At 43.9% G+C, this 17,134-nt stretch overlaps 1 protein-coding gene across 1 annotated transcript in view; it reads right to left on the bottom strand.

Annotated features, from left to right (window-relative positions):
• The window catches only part of pth2ra (parathyroid hormone 2 receptor a), a gene marked incomplete at its 5' end in the record, with an annotated part of 82,224 nt that overhangs the window by 12,775 nt on the left and 52,315 nt on the right, over positions 1-17,134 (bottom strand). Inside the window, 2 exons of the mRNA XM_079518231.1 lie at positions 602-668; positions 12,704-12,764. Coding sequence (XP_079374357.1) covers positions 602-668; positions 12,704-12,764 — 128 coding nt within the window. The remainder of the gene's footprint in view (positions 1-601; positions 669-12,703; positions 12,765-17,134) is intronic.

Raw genomic sequence — 17,134 nt, 5'->3', positions numbered from 1 at the left:
ATGTGAAGTTGTTTGTGTGTATGAGTGTATAATATATATATATATATTCTATGAAAGTGTGAAACAGCTGAGGTTGTGTGAAAAAAGGAAAAAAAGCAGTTGTAAGAAATATGTATGTTTATAATTCTGTGAAGTTGCCCAAACTGAAATAAAAACAAAGTTAAAAAAAAAGCAAGACAAATATTACATAAGTTAATTTGGTCTAACATCATTGAAAGCCAGGGAGAAGAGATGAGTTTTAAATAAAGATTTTGAAAGGAGATCTATGCCAATGAGGGGGCAGAAAACAGCCCGGTCACGTATAGTTCATGTACTTGTTTGTCACTCTTCACATAAATAGAAGTCTATGTAGAAGAAATGCTAGAAACATAATTATTTTTTTCTTTGTAAAGTAGAGACCTTTTGTGACATTGTTGTCATATCACACAATTTTCTATGGGCCTTGAAATATTGGGTGAAAATTATGCAAAAGCTGCCAGTAGCAGACATCAACTGATATTAAGGCTGGCAGGTAGTCATTTTAATTACCCAGTGCTGGTAAAAAATACAAAGCACACGCATGCGATACTTACTGTGCACTCATATTCAAATAAACACTTACCCCAATGGCTGTCAGGATGGGGACCTGATAGATCCACTTAATGTTGCCTGCACTTAGCTCCCAACACCTGTGGTAGGACGACATACATAGAGGAGAGAGGAGAGGAGACAACCATGTGAAGGAGTACAAAAGCATTATTCAACCTGTTCTGTTGTACTGTTCTGCATGTTTCTACACCATACTGTCTAGCGCCTAAAACCCATTATTAGGCGGTACTGGTTGCCAACAGCCAGGATTGAAGTTATGACGGGTGCTCCAGGAAAGTGATGTCCAAACATGTCCATTCAGTTGAAGTATATTTATTAGCTGCCAAAGCCCTATACTTTTACATATAAATAAACATATAAGTCAAAAGAATATACCGGTAGACAATGAGCCCTCCAAACACAGTCTAAAAACTGTTTGCCTTTGCATGTCAGCAACACCTGCACCTGATTAGGGCCAGGGTTAAATACCCCTCCCTGTAACCAAGGCAACCAAGGCCTTGATTGGCAAGTCCTTCAATGACAGCACAGAATAGATGCATGACTCAAATGGCGCTTACACACCCACCCCTAATTGCTACTGGTGTGAAAACAGAGCAATTCAAAACATTTTTAAGGCAATAACTCAGACAATATTCATGATTGCAATAACCAAACTCAAATGTTAATCTGTAGGACAAAAGGCATTTTTATTCAAGTCTTTCTGCTTTTATCCTTTTCTTTCTCCTTCCCTCCTCTTTCTTGAGCTGTGCCATTTTCCTTTCTTCCTCTTTCTTTGGCTCTGCCATTTTTCTTTCTTCCTCCTCCTTGAGCTTTTAGCTGGTACCTTCTTGGTGGCAGGCTTGACTTTCTTCTGCACTTCCTTGACAACTGCAGGCTTCTTTGGTGCCACCTTCTTTGGCCTTTTAGCTGCACCAGGTTTCTTTGCTTGCACAGCTTTCTTAGCAGCAGGCTTCTTCGCCTCCTGTGTCCTCCTCGGAGCCTCAGCCTGGTGAGCCTGCTCCTCCTGTGTCTTCAGAGACTCACCACTGTCTCTGACATAATCATGACCAGCAACACAACTCTCAATATCCAAAATCATATCATCATCACCAGGGCAACTTCAACTTTGACCATAGAGCCATCTGTTCATTCCATCATCGATCCATCTGTCCATTTCATCCATAAAACAGTCAAAACTCTGCGTTTTTACTTTGTGCCATTTTGGAAGAGCATTTTCGGCTTCATCATAAGTACTCATGAAGTTGCAATATATATCTTTAGCCTCATTTAAATATTGCTCATCGTTCCACCAGGCAACATCTTTTGGGTTAGACAGCTTGAGCTTGTACCGCTTTGCCCTACTGTCCCTTTGCAAAGTGTCAATATTTTCAATCAAATCTTTGTGAGTCATTTTGACCACAGCCCCATCACCAGACTCAAGTTCAACCCCATTGTCATTTGTTGGCTGCTTGTAAGCGCAAGTTTGCGCCTCACCTTTCTCCATGAGGAAAAGGTCAATGGTTCATGTTCAATATGGTTTGTCACAACACATTATTTGCATCGGCGGCCCTGCACCGCTGAAACGTACCACACTTTCTGTTGGTGAAGCGTGCCGTGGATGATCTCTATCTCCACCGTATGGCCGCCCGTTACAGTCAGACTCCGGTCCCGATCCGCTGCTGTGACTGCGGTCTCGTGACCGGTCCGGTCCTATGGTCTGGTGCCGATGATCTGCTGCAGAGCTGGCTGCTGTGGCAGCAGTACTGCTGATGCCGAAGTCCCGACTCCCTAAAGCGCCCCTGTAGCTCTGAGTCGATCACCTCCAAACAGCAGAACTTGCTTGCAGCCGATTCTTGCAACACACACCGAGGCCCGGTCCTGTGCCGTGCTTGCAGCGTGTCCACTCCAAAACTGGCCCCGCTGGTTCTTCGACTTCCCTATCAGTCTACATGGAACCGAAGCAGTTTTTAGACTTAAATATAGCGCCTAAAACCCATTATTAGGCGGTACTGGTTGCCAACAGCCAGGATTGAAGTTATGACGGGTGCTCCAGGAAAGTGATGTCCAAACATGTCCATTCAGTTGAAGTATATTTATTAGCTGCCAAAGCCCTATACTTACTTACATATAAATAAACATATAAGTCAAAAGAATATACCGGTAGACAATGAGCCCTCCAAACACAGTCTAAAAACTGTTTGCCTTTGCATGTCAGCAACACCTGCACCTGATTAGGGCCAGGGTTAAATACCCCTCCCTGTAACCAAGGCAACCAAGGCCTTGATTGGCAAGTCCTTCAATGACAGCACAGAATAGATGCATGACTCAAATGGCGCTTACACTGTCCATGCGTAACAGAAACAAACTGTTCAGTATTACCTGTATTGCTTCTATATCGGACTTCCTACACCCACACTTTCTGAAATGAACAATAAGGCCATCACACGTCTAGCACTAGCACCTGTAACTCACCTGTAGCTTCTTTAACCTCATGCCATCTGGACAAAGATACAGAACCTTGCCATGGAAAAAGGTCTGTTTTAGTAGGCGCCGTTCACACATGAGGCCTCGTACACGAAATCGAGATCGAAACGAAATCGCTTTCTCTGTTCCGGGGGGAGAGGTGGGGCAGAGCAGCTCGCAATTCATTTTCAATGGGAGTCACTGGGTTTCACAGAGCAGCTCTGCTCCATGGGGGGGAGGAGGCTCAGGAGAGCAGAACACAGCCATGGAGCTCTGTGAAACCCAGTGACTCCCATTGAAAATGAATTGCGAGCTGCTCTGCCCCACCTCTCCCTCCGGAACAGAGAGAGCGATTTAGTTTCAATAGTGTGTACGAGGCCTCAATGGGAATCACATGGCTGGTGTGATTCCTGGTGTTATGGCCTGACAGCCATTGGTGTTATGTGTTGTTTTTGTTGTGGGTGTTTGAACAGACTGTGAAAGACGAATATCCTTCGGGACAATAAAGATTATTATTATTATTTGTAGAAGGAAGGAGATCAGAGAGATAGGGAAACCTAGGACTGTCATTATTGATCACTTTACAAAAAAATTGCAGATCTACAAGAATCGAACAATTTATTGTAGAGGGGGAAAAAAGGGGGAAAGAAGAGGCAAGTACAGAGCTGACCCCGATCACAGTGGATTATTTTTGAGCGAGCCCAGGCAGCACTTTCTGCTCCTATGATCCGTTCCTATGATATCTTCCGGGTCTTTTCTATCAAAGTGCTGTTTCAAAGAGATTTGCCTGTTTTCCAGTCGTGTAGTCTGTGTATCTGTCCCATTGCATGGTCAGTGCCTATCACTCATTCCTGATGAAGACCCGGAGGGGTCGAAGCATGTATCAATTAAAACACTGGGAGCTGACATCCAACCTTCTTTCTGTATGTATATTTTTGTCCAGCACCCGTACAGATTTTTGAGTGGTGCAAACCACTCCAACAACCAGCTTTGTTTGTATCCGTGTTTGTGTGTACCTGTACGTGGGGCCCAAAATAATTAGCATGGTTACTATGGTCACTGACATTACGTCAGACCACAGCTGATCAGGCTATATAAGACCTTGCACCACTCAGTTCACACAGGTGTGATTTTAGATGATTTTAGATTGCGTGCTTCCCGTCTGGATTCTCTCTCATAGTGCCTATCACTGCCAGTTGACAGCTCACCAATGCCGAACCCGGCGTGTCATTCTTCACGCTAGTGAGCTGCTTCAACTTGTAGCATGGGGACCTTCTTTCCGTTTTTTCACCTTATATTGGGAGTGGATGGAACCGGCCTATCGGTCCCTAGGCTGCTAATCCAACGACCTGTGTTGCATGTCACTCCTCATCTCTCTCCCCCATTTCTGTCACCGTACTCATACTGTACACTGTCCAATAAGGGCAGAAAACGCCCACAAATATCTTTAAAAAAATCAACCAAGACTGAAGGTTAATTTGCAAATCATTATTATTGGTTTTCATCTGCTATAGCAGAGAGGTACAGCATGCTGATGCAGTGATACAGGAAATAAAATAAAACAGTGACTGGATCCAAGTTTAAGACTAGACGATATAGAAAAGGAGTGGGAGAGTGAAAGAGGGGCAGAGCGTGGTGGTTGTAACAGGCAGAAGTCCCCCACAGGCTCGAACTGAACACCCATGTGTGTTTGAAAAGATTAAGGTCTTAACCACACAAAAATCTATGGAAACTCTGAAGCTTTGCTTATAATGTATTGATAGCACAAAGTGGATTGATGAGAATGAAAGGTGCAGAAGTTGACAGTCACATTTTCCGCCTTAGTAGCCTGATGACTTAACCCATAAGGACTGCATTTAGGAAAGAAAAAAGCTGATAATATGTTTGATCTAATCTTAAAGTAACATCCTCAGAATCTGTTTTATTGTCACATCTTATTGATCGTGAAGTTATTTCGCTAGGAATGAGTGCATTCCATAAAATAAGTGTTTGTGCCTGCAGTCTCTCTCTCTCTCTCTCCCGTAAAATGTGTTATCTTGTGCCACAGCCTAAGTCCCTAAAACACCTGTCACGGGGCAGCCCGTGCCCTATACACAGACAATGATTGGGGACTGTGATTGTGAGTCACACCTCCCCGCTGCAGTGGCATTCCTGTTGATTGGGAAGGTGCCAAGTGCTGCAGAGGAGGAGGGGTGTTTGATTCGAGAGCAATCTTATTTAAAACAAAACTATAGTTTGTGTATGAATGGAGGTCCGGAATTTCATGTTTAAGTTAATGTTAAAACCTTCAGTAATGGTGTGTTAACTCATTGACCTTTGTATGCTTATGGTGAGTTAATTGAATTGCCAATTTGCTGTGATGTGGTTTGGTATGTCTCACTCCTATAAAAGGGAGCCTGCAGCTGATGTGTGGGAGTTGACAAAAATATGGCCATGAGAACAGAAAGTGTGGGAGGTGTGAGGAGGAAAAATGCAAAGAAGAGGAATGTAAAGAAAGCCAAGAAGAACTAAAGTGTGTGCACTGTGGTGGGGGACATTACACTGGATCAGCTGTGTGTCCTAAGAGAGAGAGAAGGAGATTATGGTGAGCAGGGTTAGGGCAGAAGGGAAAGGACTGTCCTACGCTGATGCTGTAGAGAGAGTGGAGAGGAGCAAGGCCAATGATGGAAAAGCAGCAGTGGAAGTATAGCAGGCAAATGAGGGGGGAAGCAATGTAGGCTTAAGTGATAACATCTGTATGGACAAGAAACGGTTCTTGGCATTCATTGCGATGATCATCAACTGTGCGGCTGACATACAAACCAAGTCGGAACGAATTAAGATGGTGCTGGAAGCGGCGAGGAGGTTCCTACATGTACTGGATGTCACTGCAGAAGACGTGGATATTGTACTGAGAGAAGAATTCACACCATCTCAGGCCACAGGGTCTGGGATGTAGTGCACAGAATGGACAATGTAGAGGGGGCTCACTTTGGAGTGGGCACTATTAAGTTTGCACAGGACGGTGATAAGTTATATATATATAATACGTTTTAGTTTGTCTGATCCACACACGGATCAGAAGGGGGCGGTAATGCAACTATTTGGATGCCAACCGCCATAAAACCCCACGAAGAAGAAGAAGAAGAAGAAGATGTGTGGGAGTTAGACCTTAAGTGAGAGCTGCCAGGGCCCTTTGGAAAGTAAGGGTATAGTATGGCCTATTACAGCTTCTCCTTGTTTTAGGTGTTGTTCAGTAGTGTTGTCTGCAAGTGTGTTTATGTTTGTACATCTGTTATTTTGGCCAAATCTTGTTTTTCATCATTGTCTTTGCCGAGGCTGCACTGTACCATAATCTGCACTGGACTGGAAACCCTAAAAGGGCATTCTTGGACTCTTCTGTCCACGCCCGGCACCGCGGGGTGCCTGAGGGTGCATAGCACCCTGAGTTGCAAAATGTGCACCCTCAGTTTATGTAAAGTTATGAAAATATAAAAAATAACAAATATATTCGGAATATTATAATTGTCATAGAGATAACAATAACAAAACACGCAACTTTACCCAGTAATAGTATATAGCCACAGCCCACAGCCAGCCTATTATCTCAATTGCTCGTTGTCGTTGCAGCTCCAGTCTAATTTCCCAATTTCCAATCACCTGCCTGAGCAGACAGTGTCAGTAGCCTGTTATTCAGCAGTCAGCACTGTGGCACTACGGACAGAGCTGTTTAGTGATTTGAATTTTGACCCTATAGTTACACCTCGTCCTGACTCCTGTTGTGTTTTGTTGTGGTAAGTAAAATCGCGCAAAACAAAGTGATTCAAAGACCAAAGATCTTCCCTCTCCTCTAGCTGTGGAAGAGCTCTCCACTCCACCTCGCCCCGGTTAGCCTGCCCAGCCTACTGTCTATCCCTCCATAAAAAATGTAAAATAAAGGCGAAAGCAAAAAAAAAACAAAGGGCTCCATCTTATGCCAATATGCCATGCTTTATCCTCAAGTAATAAACATTTTCTGTGAATTAAGCATTTAGGAGCTTCCACTATATGCGTAAACGTTATCTTGCGTCCACACAACCCACTATTTATTTTGCCAACTCCTATATTTGCGGGTGGAGGTGTGTCTGTAGGAGTGTTGATGCGCTTTCCCTATATTTGCTATCTTATGCACACAGGTTTAGGACAATGGAAAGTGCCTCTTCAAACCACCCATAATGCGAATTCTGTTTGATAAAATAATGCAATGTAACGCCCAAACCACACCTATGCATAATGTAAGGGGTAATGGAGGTGTTTTAGGGACTTAGGCTGTACAACACATTTTACGGGGCCACACCTCTCACACAATACTAAATCCCCAAATGAAGGAAAAAGGGCCCCTGCCGCAAGATGGAGCCCAAAACCTGTGTGCATAAGATAGCAAATATAGGGAAAGCGCATCAACACACCTACAGACACACCTCCACCCGCAAATATAGGAGTTGGCTAAATGAATAGTGAGCTGTGTGGCCGCAAGATAACGTTTACACATAGTGGAAGCTCTTAAATGCGTAATTCACCAAAAAAATAATTACTTGAGGATAAAGCATGGCATAAGATGGAGCCCAAGATGTGCGGACTTTTTGCGCGACGGCCAGATTCCCGTAAACGCTCTCCTCCGCGCAAAAAGTCCACGGAGGTGGAGCTTCTTTTCCATCCACCAGCTGTCTAAAAACTCGGAATTTAAGCTGCGCAGAGCTTAAGAAGTGCGTGGCTGTCGACCGTTTTGCGCTTAGGTGTGGAAAGGGCTTTTGTCTGTGCTCTACGTTTAGTTTGAGACCAAGTTCTTTCTTGACCTTTAATAACTCCACACAGCTCCAACCTGGACCAAAGAAAACAGAAGAATCTACTACTTGCTACTTGGGATCAATATGCTTATAAGCTCTTTGTCCGGTGGAATTCTATTTAAGTTATTATTCATGCAGCTCTTGGAGCTTGTACCTTAGTTCAGTGAATCAATACACTTGTACAATACAAGTGTTCACTTTATCTCTGTCTCCTTTGTCTGTGTTCTGGGTTCACTCACTGTCTGCCTTGACAAATACATAATGGCTGCAATTATTAAAGTAATTTATTTCAATGATTCAGTCACATTCCTTGAGCCCTAGGCCTAGGGTTAGATGCAAAAAGAAATAATAATTGAGATATAGCCATTTTGACAAATCTCACCATCCCCACCCGGCTTCCCATTTGTTTCTTGTGTGAGATAAATAGCCACAGCCGCTGCCACACATGTATCCTAGGGGAAACACTGCTGTCAGTCAGATTTAAGATCAACATGCAATATTATTCAAATAAATATTCTTGTGATAAGTGGCCTTGGAATTTATGACAGATAAATGCACTCGGCTGCTTTTTTTTGGCATAGCAGAACGCTTCAACTCGTGACTAGGGTTGCAATTATCGATTATCACACACAAAAAACACAGGTCACATCATGGGTCACAGTCAGTGACCCAATACCCTCAGTCAAGTATTGTACAATAACAATATTCTATACATTATTATATGATTTATCAAATGATTAAGAAGTGTTTATCATTACATAGGAGTTGTGTGTGATGTTTGGCAAAATGTTTAGGAGTAATATAAACATGTTGTGTTTTTTGCAACAATGTTCTTCATTTTGTTGAGGAAATGCAGAGCCAGATCACTCATAGCATCTCTGAGGATAGAATTCTGGATGAGCAGGACCCGTACAAAACGGGCCACTCCTGAAAACTTTGGAAGGCAATCTTAGCCAATCAGTGTAGAATCTGAGAAATCCAACAGACTCGTCTTGATCACATGACTACAGAGATCATGTGTACGGATTTGCGTGAGATTTGGATGAAATCTGTGCGACTAACATAAACAATGTGTTTTGCAGAAATTGCCCTCATGGTGGCGCTATAACCGGCAGATGTGGAGGGATGCAGGGAAAATGTTTTTCCATGGCCTCTAGGGAGTGCGCATACATAAGTTGTATACAGATCGATGCAGTTATAGGTAAAAACAGGAATTTCCCTGTTATAGCGCCACCGTGAGGCTGATTTGGAACAAAATGAGTGGCATGTCGTCCGCGGCCTAGTGGAAATGTGCGAGTATAATTTCACGGAAATTGCACACTTTGTGATTTGTGGCATTTTTTTCGAAACGGACCAATCATGTGAGCTTTGGAAGCCAATCTTAGCCAATCAGGATGGAAGATGGGAAATGGTGCAGATCCGTGTTGATCACATGACTATGGAGATGGTGTATACCGAATTGTGTGATGTATGGATAAAATGTGTACGAGTAATCCACAGAAATGTGTTTTGCCTAAATCGGCCTCATGGAGGCGCTATAACAGGCCGTTGAGGAATATTTGAGGCAGAGGTTCGTCGTTGGCATCCAGGGAGTGTGTGTGCAAAGTTTGGCAGGGATCGGGCCAACGCTGCCGGAGATTAGATGGTGACGGAAGGAAGGACGGACGGACGGACACACGCACGGACGGAGTGCAAAACATACTCTCTCCCCATGCCTTTGGCCTGGTGGAGACAACAAACACTAACGTTTTATGTTTTCCTATTAGTCTGATGACTAACCACTTGAGACCCAATTTATACATAGTCGCATAACGGTGCAGCGCAGTGTGTTGTGATTGTTGCTCCCATGTGTGTGACGTTAACGGCTTTTTAAAAGCTGTCCATCAAAACGAAGGAAATGCTCAGGAGGCAGGCGATTTCCCAAAGATAAGCAGCCTCCTCCTCCTGGCCATAAGGAGTGCGTAATAGCGGCCTATAGTGGATAATTACTGTAAACCTAGCTGAGTTCTCTGCTGCAACAAGGTGTGCCATTTTCATATTGGTACAAAATGTGATGCAGACAGCACTTTCTTCAAAGGTCGATCTACAGTGTGCGAGCAGCAGATGTGACTTAAAGGCATATAAGCCACATCTGCGTATGAGCATGGGTTTATTAGCCAGCTGGCAGGGTGCGTCAGAGGGTACCAGTGTCTGGGATTATATTCCATGCAGGCCTGGCCCTGTCCATCTGACTGTTCGCACTGTTTTTAAAGCTGTCATGACGTAAATCATTTGCCAGCCAAGTCTATGTACTTTAAAATTAGTTTAGGGCACTAAATGACAATGTAAGACATCATGTGGATGATATAAACCTTGTGGTAAACAGATTTTGATATATAAGAAACACCCAGGATGGCTAATGGAAAGAAACAGTGCAACTGTAACCAATGTGGAAAATGCTTCGCAAGAAACAAACACACATGACGCCCTGGGTGGGCAAGTCCAAATGGGAAATTGTGTATGCATAAATGCATGACTACAAGCACTCAGATACAAAGTATAGTAGTGTCTGCCAGTTGATTTAATTTTCAAAGAACATCCCTACAGTGGGAACATTGTGTTCATACCAGCGTCGACGGTCCAAAAGCTGGTCTCCAGTCTGATTTCTCTCTCCATGTCCTCGTCGATCGTTCCATGCAAACGCCACCTGAATTTTGTGGGATAGATTCTGCTAATTACTTGTTCGCCATGTCTTCTTCCCACCTAGTAATGAGCGATCAGCAAAGAGCCAACATGTCTCACAGTAGGCTAGCTTGGGTGAATAAAACATCTCCAAACCCAGTTTTGTGGGTGTAATATTTTGTTGAAAAAGTTGTTTGGGATCCCGTGGGAAGTGGACAGTAGGCTTACATGGCCCCGTGGACACGATATAACGTTTGACATTTGAGTCAAATTTGAGGAAATATCCAAAGTCACTCCAGCGGCATGTCCTCCTCGTCCTCCTCTGCTACATCTCCAGCATGCTCTTCCTCTTCCTCCACCCCCTCAGCCGGCTCAGACTCCATGACCATGTTATCATTATCAATAATATTAGGCCATCGATCTTGTCCTCTTTCTTTTTTTAAGTAATATTTTTGAAATGTTTGCTCTTTTTTTCTCTTCTTCTTCTCTTATTTTTCGCTTCTGACTACCGCTTTTCTGTTTCTGCTTCTCCATTGTTTGTTTGTGTTTGCCATTTACACCTGTAACATGTGACATGTCTCTTCCGTCTTCTGGACCGTTTTCCCTGTGTCTGTAGTCTGAGCACGAAAAGCTGAAACACCTCACTAATACCACTGGATGGCACTGTTGAGCGGCGTCGCACGCACGCACACACGCACACACACACACAGGCCAGGGAGGAGGGCTTGTACAGGTCCCCAGTACTACAGCACGAGTACAGTACAGCAGGGGTTCTCAAGCCGTGGGTCGCGACCCCCCGGGGGGTCGCCAAATTATTTTAGGGGGTCCCCAAATTATTAAAAAATAAATAAAGGTCTTTTTTTTTTTGCAACTGAATGGCTGGAAAAGAGAAATGAAGAGTTTACATAGTACACATAGTACATGCATAAACTTTCCTTAATGATTATATCTGGTTTCAGTATTTTATTCATGATGTATTTTCACTATTATTATGGTTATTGTAGCGGTCAATTTGTATTGGGGCGGGGGTCACGAGACACGGCCAAAGCATTTCTGGGGGTCCCCGGCCAAAAACGTTGAGAACCCCTGCAGTACAGCACCACTCACTTCAGACTGGTCTGATTTCTTTATATTGTACAGTGTCCGGGTAGCTCAGCCTCAGTCGGTAGAGCACTCGTCTTTCAACCGCAATGTCGTGGATTCAATCCCGGGCACTGCCAACTCAGTGTATGAGAAGCACGGCTTGAAGTCGTGCTGTAAGTACTGGGAGCTGATGGTAGGTGTTGCGCTCCACCCCAGCAATCCATCTCCCAGGGGTCTAGTGCATTGTGAAAGGGGGATAAGACTAGCACACCCTGGGTGATACTTATGTAGGACTTTCGGCCTCTTTTTCCGTCATTTAAAGTGTATCACTTTGGAGATTTTGCATGTATTTTTACTAGGTAGCATAGATATTGTTGTCTGTTTTATGATGTATGATGTAGCAAGGTTGGCCAGTTCCCACTTGAAAAAGAGTGTGTTTTTACTGGTTAAATAAAGGTTAAAAGTGCTCGAAGTGCTTGAAACTATCGTACTATATGGTAACAATTGTAGCATACAGAAGACAGACGTCAGCAGGGCTTCCATTCAAACTCTTGTACAGTATTTCCAGTGCCAAAAGATAACAACACAGCTGGCTGTGTTTTGGCTGATTTATGCTGTGTTGATGCTCAACATTCATCTGCACTCCCAATCCCAATTAGAGTCTAATTATTTTGACTCAGGCCAGGTGTGACTTCACCTGTCATCACCCCACAATGCTTCTATTTTGGAACACAATGATCAGTGTGCTCCAAGTTTCCATATTAAAAAACCTACCAAGTCGACCATCCCCCCATGATGACCCAAAATTGCATTAGAAAACAAAATGCTGCAGACACCAGAGGATTTTAACCTTTTCTGTGAACACCATGGACTCTCACCATTACAACAATTGCATTCATTCACATTTTTTAACCCATTTAAATTTAAAAAAAAAGCAGATGTAGAAGCTCGCAGCACGGCATAAAGTGACCTGCCGCGTTGTGTGCTATTCTTTTTACATCCATTGTTCTAAACCACCGTTGTAAATCCTATGAGCTTTCTGAAAAAACTATTATTGCTATGTATATAGTTCAAATCTAAAATGATCTAATTCTAATCTAATTAGGACTTAATTGTTAACTAACCTTGCATCTGCCAGTGTCGCCCTGACAACAGCCCATGCAGCCACAAAGAGAGCTGGAAACCCTGTAATGACAAAAGACAGTAAGAAGCGTTTAAAGGACCACTTCACCACTTTTCAACTTCTCTTCCTATAATTGGTCCTAACTAATGTTCATGATAAAATACCACAATTTTTTCCTACTCAGTCTGTGTCTCATAGGAGGGCTTTGGGCAGTTCGGACACCCGTCCACCAGTGACATCATCGATGGTGAATCCAAGTTAATAGAAACGGCAGGCTTTCTTTTCCTGAAAAGTTGCAATGCAAAAGTTGAAGCCATCGTTCTCACGATAATAGAAATCTAAATATATTTTAAAACAAATCTTGTTTTAAAAAAAAAGTCTGCCTAATGATGACTTCACTGGTGGACGGGTGTCCGAACTGCCCAAAGCCCTCCTATGAGACACAGACTGAGTAGGAAAAAAATGGTGGTGTTTTATCATGAACATTAGTGAGGACCAATTATATGAAGAGATGTTGAAAAGTGGTGAAGTGGTCCTTTAACCATGTGTCCTGGTGGATCTGTAGTAGTAAGTGGTGGAAGAAGTTTTTAAATTAGCAATGCCACAATACAGTTTCAAACATATTACAATTCTACAAGCTCACAATGTGTCGCAACGTGACCCTATTTGCCTCTGAGATGTACTGTCCATTATTTTGGGCAATTCCAAATGGTGGACATGTGGAATTTCAGCTCACATCTGTCTGATTTTGACTCTATTTAGAATATAGGCTATTCTACTCTATTTAGAATAATGTGTAAACATATAAACATGTTATTCATTCTGTGGTGCAGATGCTCCATCCAAGGAAAGAAACAGACATGGTTATTTAACATACCTGCAGAAATGTCATTTCTCAGATGACACTGAATGCTATGATCATCCTCCAGGCATAATGCATAGTGTTCCACAAGTGCTAGCTGCCGACTAGATGTCGACTATTCCGACTATGCCGACTATTCTCAGATTTTATTTTTTATTATTTTTTATTCTGTCCTTTTATATTTTGTTTGGTGCTTCCTGATTGTTCTGCGCCTCCATATGCCAATTGTCAATGAGCTTTGCATCTAGTTTGAGTCTCTGTTTGGCATATTCAGAAGGCGGGGGAATCAGGCTTGTTGGCTCATCTGCACTCTTGCAGGCCAGTTTCAAGGTCAAGAAGTTTCGACGGAGCTCTGGAGGTGGGATGCCAGACAGTATGGGGAAAAGCTCGACAGGGGTTGATGGCAAGGCACCACTGATTAGCCTCATGGCGGTGTTGAGCACAACATCAATAGAGGCTGTATGGCTGCTGTGACTCCATGCAAGGGCAAGGGTGGAAGTGCGCAGGGTGGTGAAGTTTGCACCCCACCCAGTGCCAGCAAGTCTCTTCAGGAGGTTTACACGGGCAGCGGTCTTGGCAGCGACTTGTTGGATGTGTGGCTTGAAGGTGAGGCTTCTGTCAAGTGTGACACCAAGGTACTTGGGATTGGGATCATGCCTGACATTGGTGCCGTCGAGGTTGATGTTGAGCGTGGTACAGAGTCCTGCAACGGGTCGGATACCCGTGGTACCCCGTGGGTACCCGAGTTTGACGGGTGGGAACGGGCGGGACAATATACCTTTATAAGTTAGCAGGTACGGGCGGAACGCAACGCAACGCGGGTGGGTGACCTTTTTTAATCAGTGAACCCGCACTGCGCGATGTTATAAACAGCAGCTGAGCTGGGGGTTTTCCTCAACAGCGGAGACAAGTTAAATCCGTCACATGCCCAAGGAATCGTCAGTGATGTCACTTCACTGCCGATTCCTTCATGGCGTTCTGTTTCTGCTGCTGTGCTTCCCTGTGCTACTTCCTTAATTGTTGCATAGCAGTGACATCACGGCCGAATCCTTGCTTCCTTATCGTAGCTGTAAAGGCAACTTCAACAAAAGGATGCCAGTGAGGGATATGGTGTGAATGAAGCTCTTTCCAACGCGTGGTGTTGACAGTAAATCAGATCTTGTCGTGGAGTGCATTTAAGGTTTTATTTCGATTGCAGGGTGTTATCAAAGCACAACATAAACCGGGTACTTAACTGTAACTTAAACAAACTGGTGTTGCAAAATAAACAAAATTAACTCGTAACAACTGAAAAACAAACAAAACACGCACGGTTGAAAAACTGTGTGGCTTCCCTGTGGAGTTTCCCAAATTCCCTCCTGCTGCGCACCTGTGACACCTACAAATAGGCTGTGCTGAGATTGGCTGAACCCGCCTATGCCCAGGTTGTCATAGCAACTTCACAATGAGTTACCCACACTCCCACAGTACAAAATCATCAAATTGGCTACAACAGTAGCATTTCACGTGTGGAGTTTTTTTTTTATCACCAGGCTGTAGCCTGTAGCCTATATTTCCGTTTGCGCTGATGAAACACCAAGGGATTATAATGCCAACATTCAACACAAGATGTAAAGCTAACCCAGGTAATGTTGGCCTAATGCGCCACTCTGTCTAAGTGTAAATAAAGTTAAAAAGATTAACCTGATGAGTGATGACCGTGTTTGAAACAGCCTTGGATCAAGACGGTCGACTCATCAGGCTAATCTCTTTTTTTTTATCATCCTCTCCTTGTTGATATATTATGCCAATATGCCATTTAGGTCGAAATCATGATATAACTTTGTTGTGATAATAAGCAGCAGTAGCCTCAGTCAACTACATGTCTTCCGTTCCGTGTGCAGTACACTGCCGCCGCCCACCACCACCACCACATGCGGTGTTGGATGAAATAAAGTCAACAGCCTTGTTTGGTATCCCCCCAGGGACCAATATTCCTTTATACCTTAAGAGAATAATCTCCTTTACTTCTCTTTTAGCCCGACGCCTTATACTCCTCAAATGGAAACATGTTTCTCCACCTACACATAACGGATGGATAAAGGACGTACTATTCTATCTTAAGCTGGAAAAGATTAGATTCTCACTTAATGGTTCCATGACAACTTTCCAGCAAACATGGACGCCCTTTGTGGACCATGTAAGAACCCTGACGGTAATCCCAGAGATGAGCGATATTTGAACTAATAGAAAATGGTGAATGCATAGGCCTATGCGTTGTACGTGCGTTGTGTAAACCGGTGAATGTGCGCACACACAGGTGGTCCCCCCTCCCCTCTTTTCCTCCTTTCTTCTCTCTCTTCTAATGTATCTACCTTTTTGTTTTTTTCTGTAGTTTCTTCTTCCGCCTCTCTTTTCTCTAGCATTGTCTCTGCATTGGGGAAGAGTGGGTGGGTACAATGGGGTGGATGGGAGGGAAATGAGGGGTGTCTATATCTATGTATCACAAATGTATATGTACATGTATATGAACAAGGACCCCACATGGGAGGGGGATTTTTTTTTTAAAAACCCAATAAAAATATATTAAAAAAATATTTTTTGATGGGCGGAGCGGATCTGGTTTCGAGTTTTATATAAATCACGGGTAACAGGCGGGTAGCGGAACTGATGATTGACGGGCGGGACGGGTGCGGGTATCGAAAATTGGACCCGTGCAGGACTCTGGCGTGGTATTGGCACATCGATTGGCAAGATGGAACACGGAGCATACTGTCTTGGGCAGGCTCAGCTTTAGGTGCCATTTGTGAAAATACCTGCTCAGTAGTGAGAGATCTTTCTCAAGAATACTCTCGACCACACTGAAAGCTTTGTCCCCGAATCCAATGGCTGAGTCGTCGGCATAGGTGTATTGCGAGCACTCTCCAACAGGCATGTCAGCGGTGTAGATGTTAAAGAGTGTTGGGGCAAGAACAGAGCCTTGGGGGAGCCCATTCCTCAGTCTCCTTCTCTTACTGCGTTGGCCGTTTGAGGTCTCCAGTACAAAGGTACGGTCCTGTATAAGCAGCATGATGAACTTCACAAGCTTAAGATCTGTTGTTGATCGACCTTTACGGAAACCAGCTTGAGTGTGGGGAAGAATCTCTTCAATGGTGTTGTTTATTCTTGACAGAATAACCCTCTCGAGCAGTTTGTAAAGGTGTGACAGGAGGGATATTGGGCGGTAGTTCTTTGGTTCATCTGGGGTCTTATTTGGCTAAAGTATGGCCAGCACCTTAGCCACTTCTCCATCGAGGCTAGGACACTCCTTACCACGAGCCCTCCACACCCTGGATGGATCCTTGACTGCTGGAACAACCAATGGTCCAAATCCACATCCACGTTGAGGAAGTTCATCAACTCTCCTTCAATCAACCCTCCTGGGTGCGACTTGCCACGGAATGCCTGGGTCAACCTCAACAGACTTCTCTCTGGAGTAGCTAAGACCGAACTCTACCTGCACATGATTGTCTGCCACTGATCTCTGCGAATGCGGAAAACCACAGACTGTTGAACACATCATCGATGAATGCCCAATCTTCAAATCACCAC

This window comes from Electrona antarctica (genome assembly GCF_951216825.1).
Source record: "Electrona antarctica genome assembly, chromosome: 13".
Lineage (NCBI taxonomy): Eukaryota > Metazoa > Chordata > Actinopteri > Myctophiformes > Myctophidae > Electrona > Electrona antarctica.
Note: the sequence above shows the minus strand (reverse complement) of the source record. Positions and strands in the feature narration are given on the sequence as shown.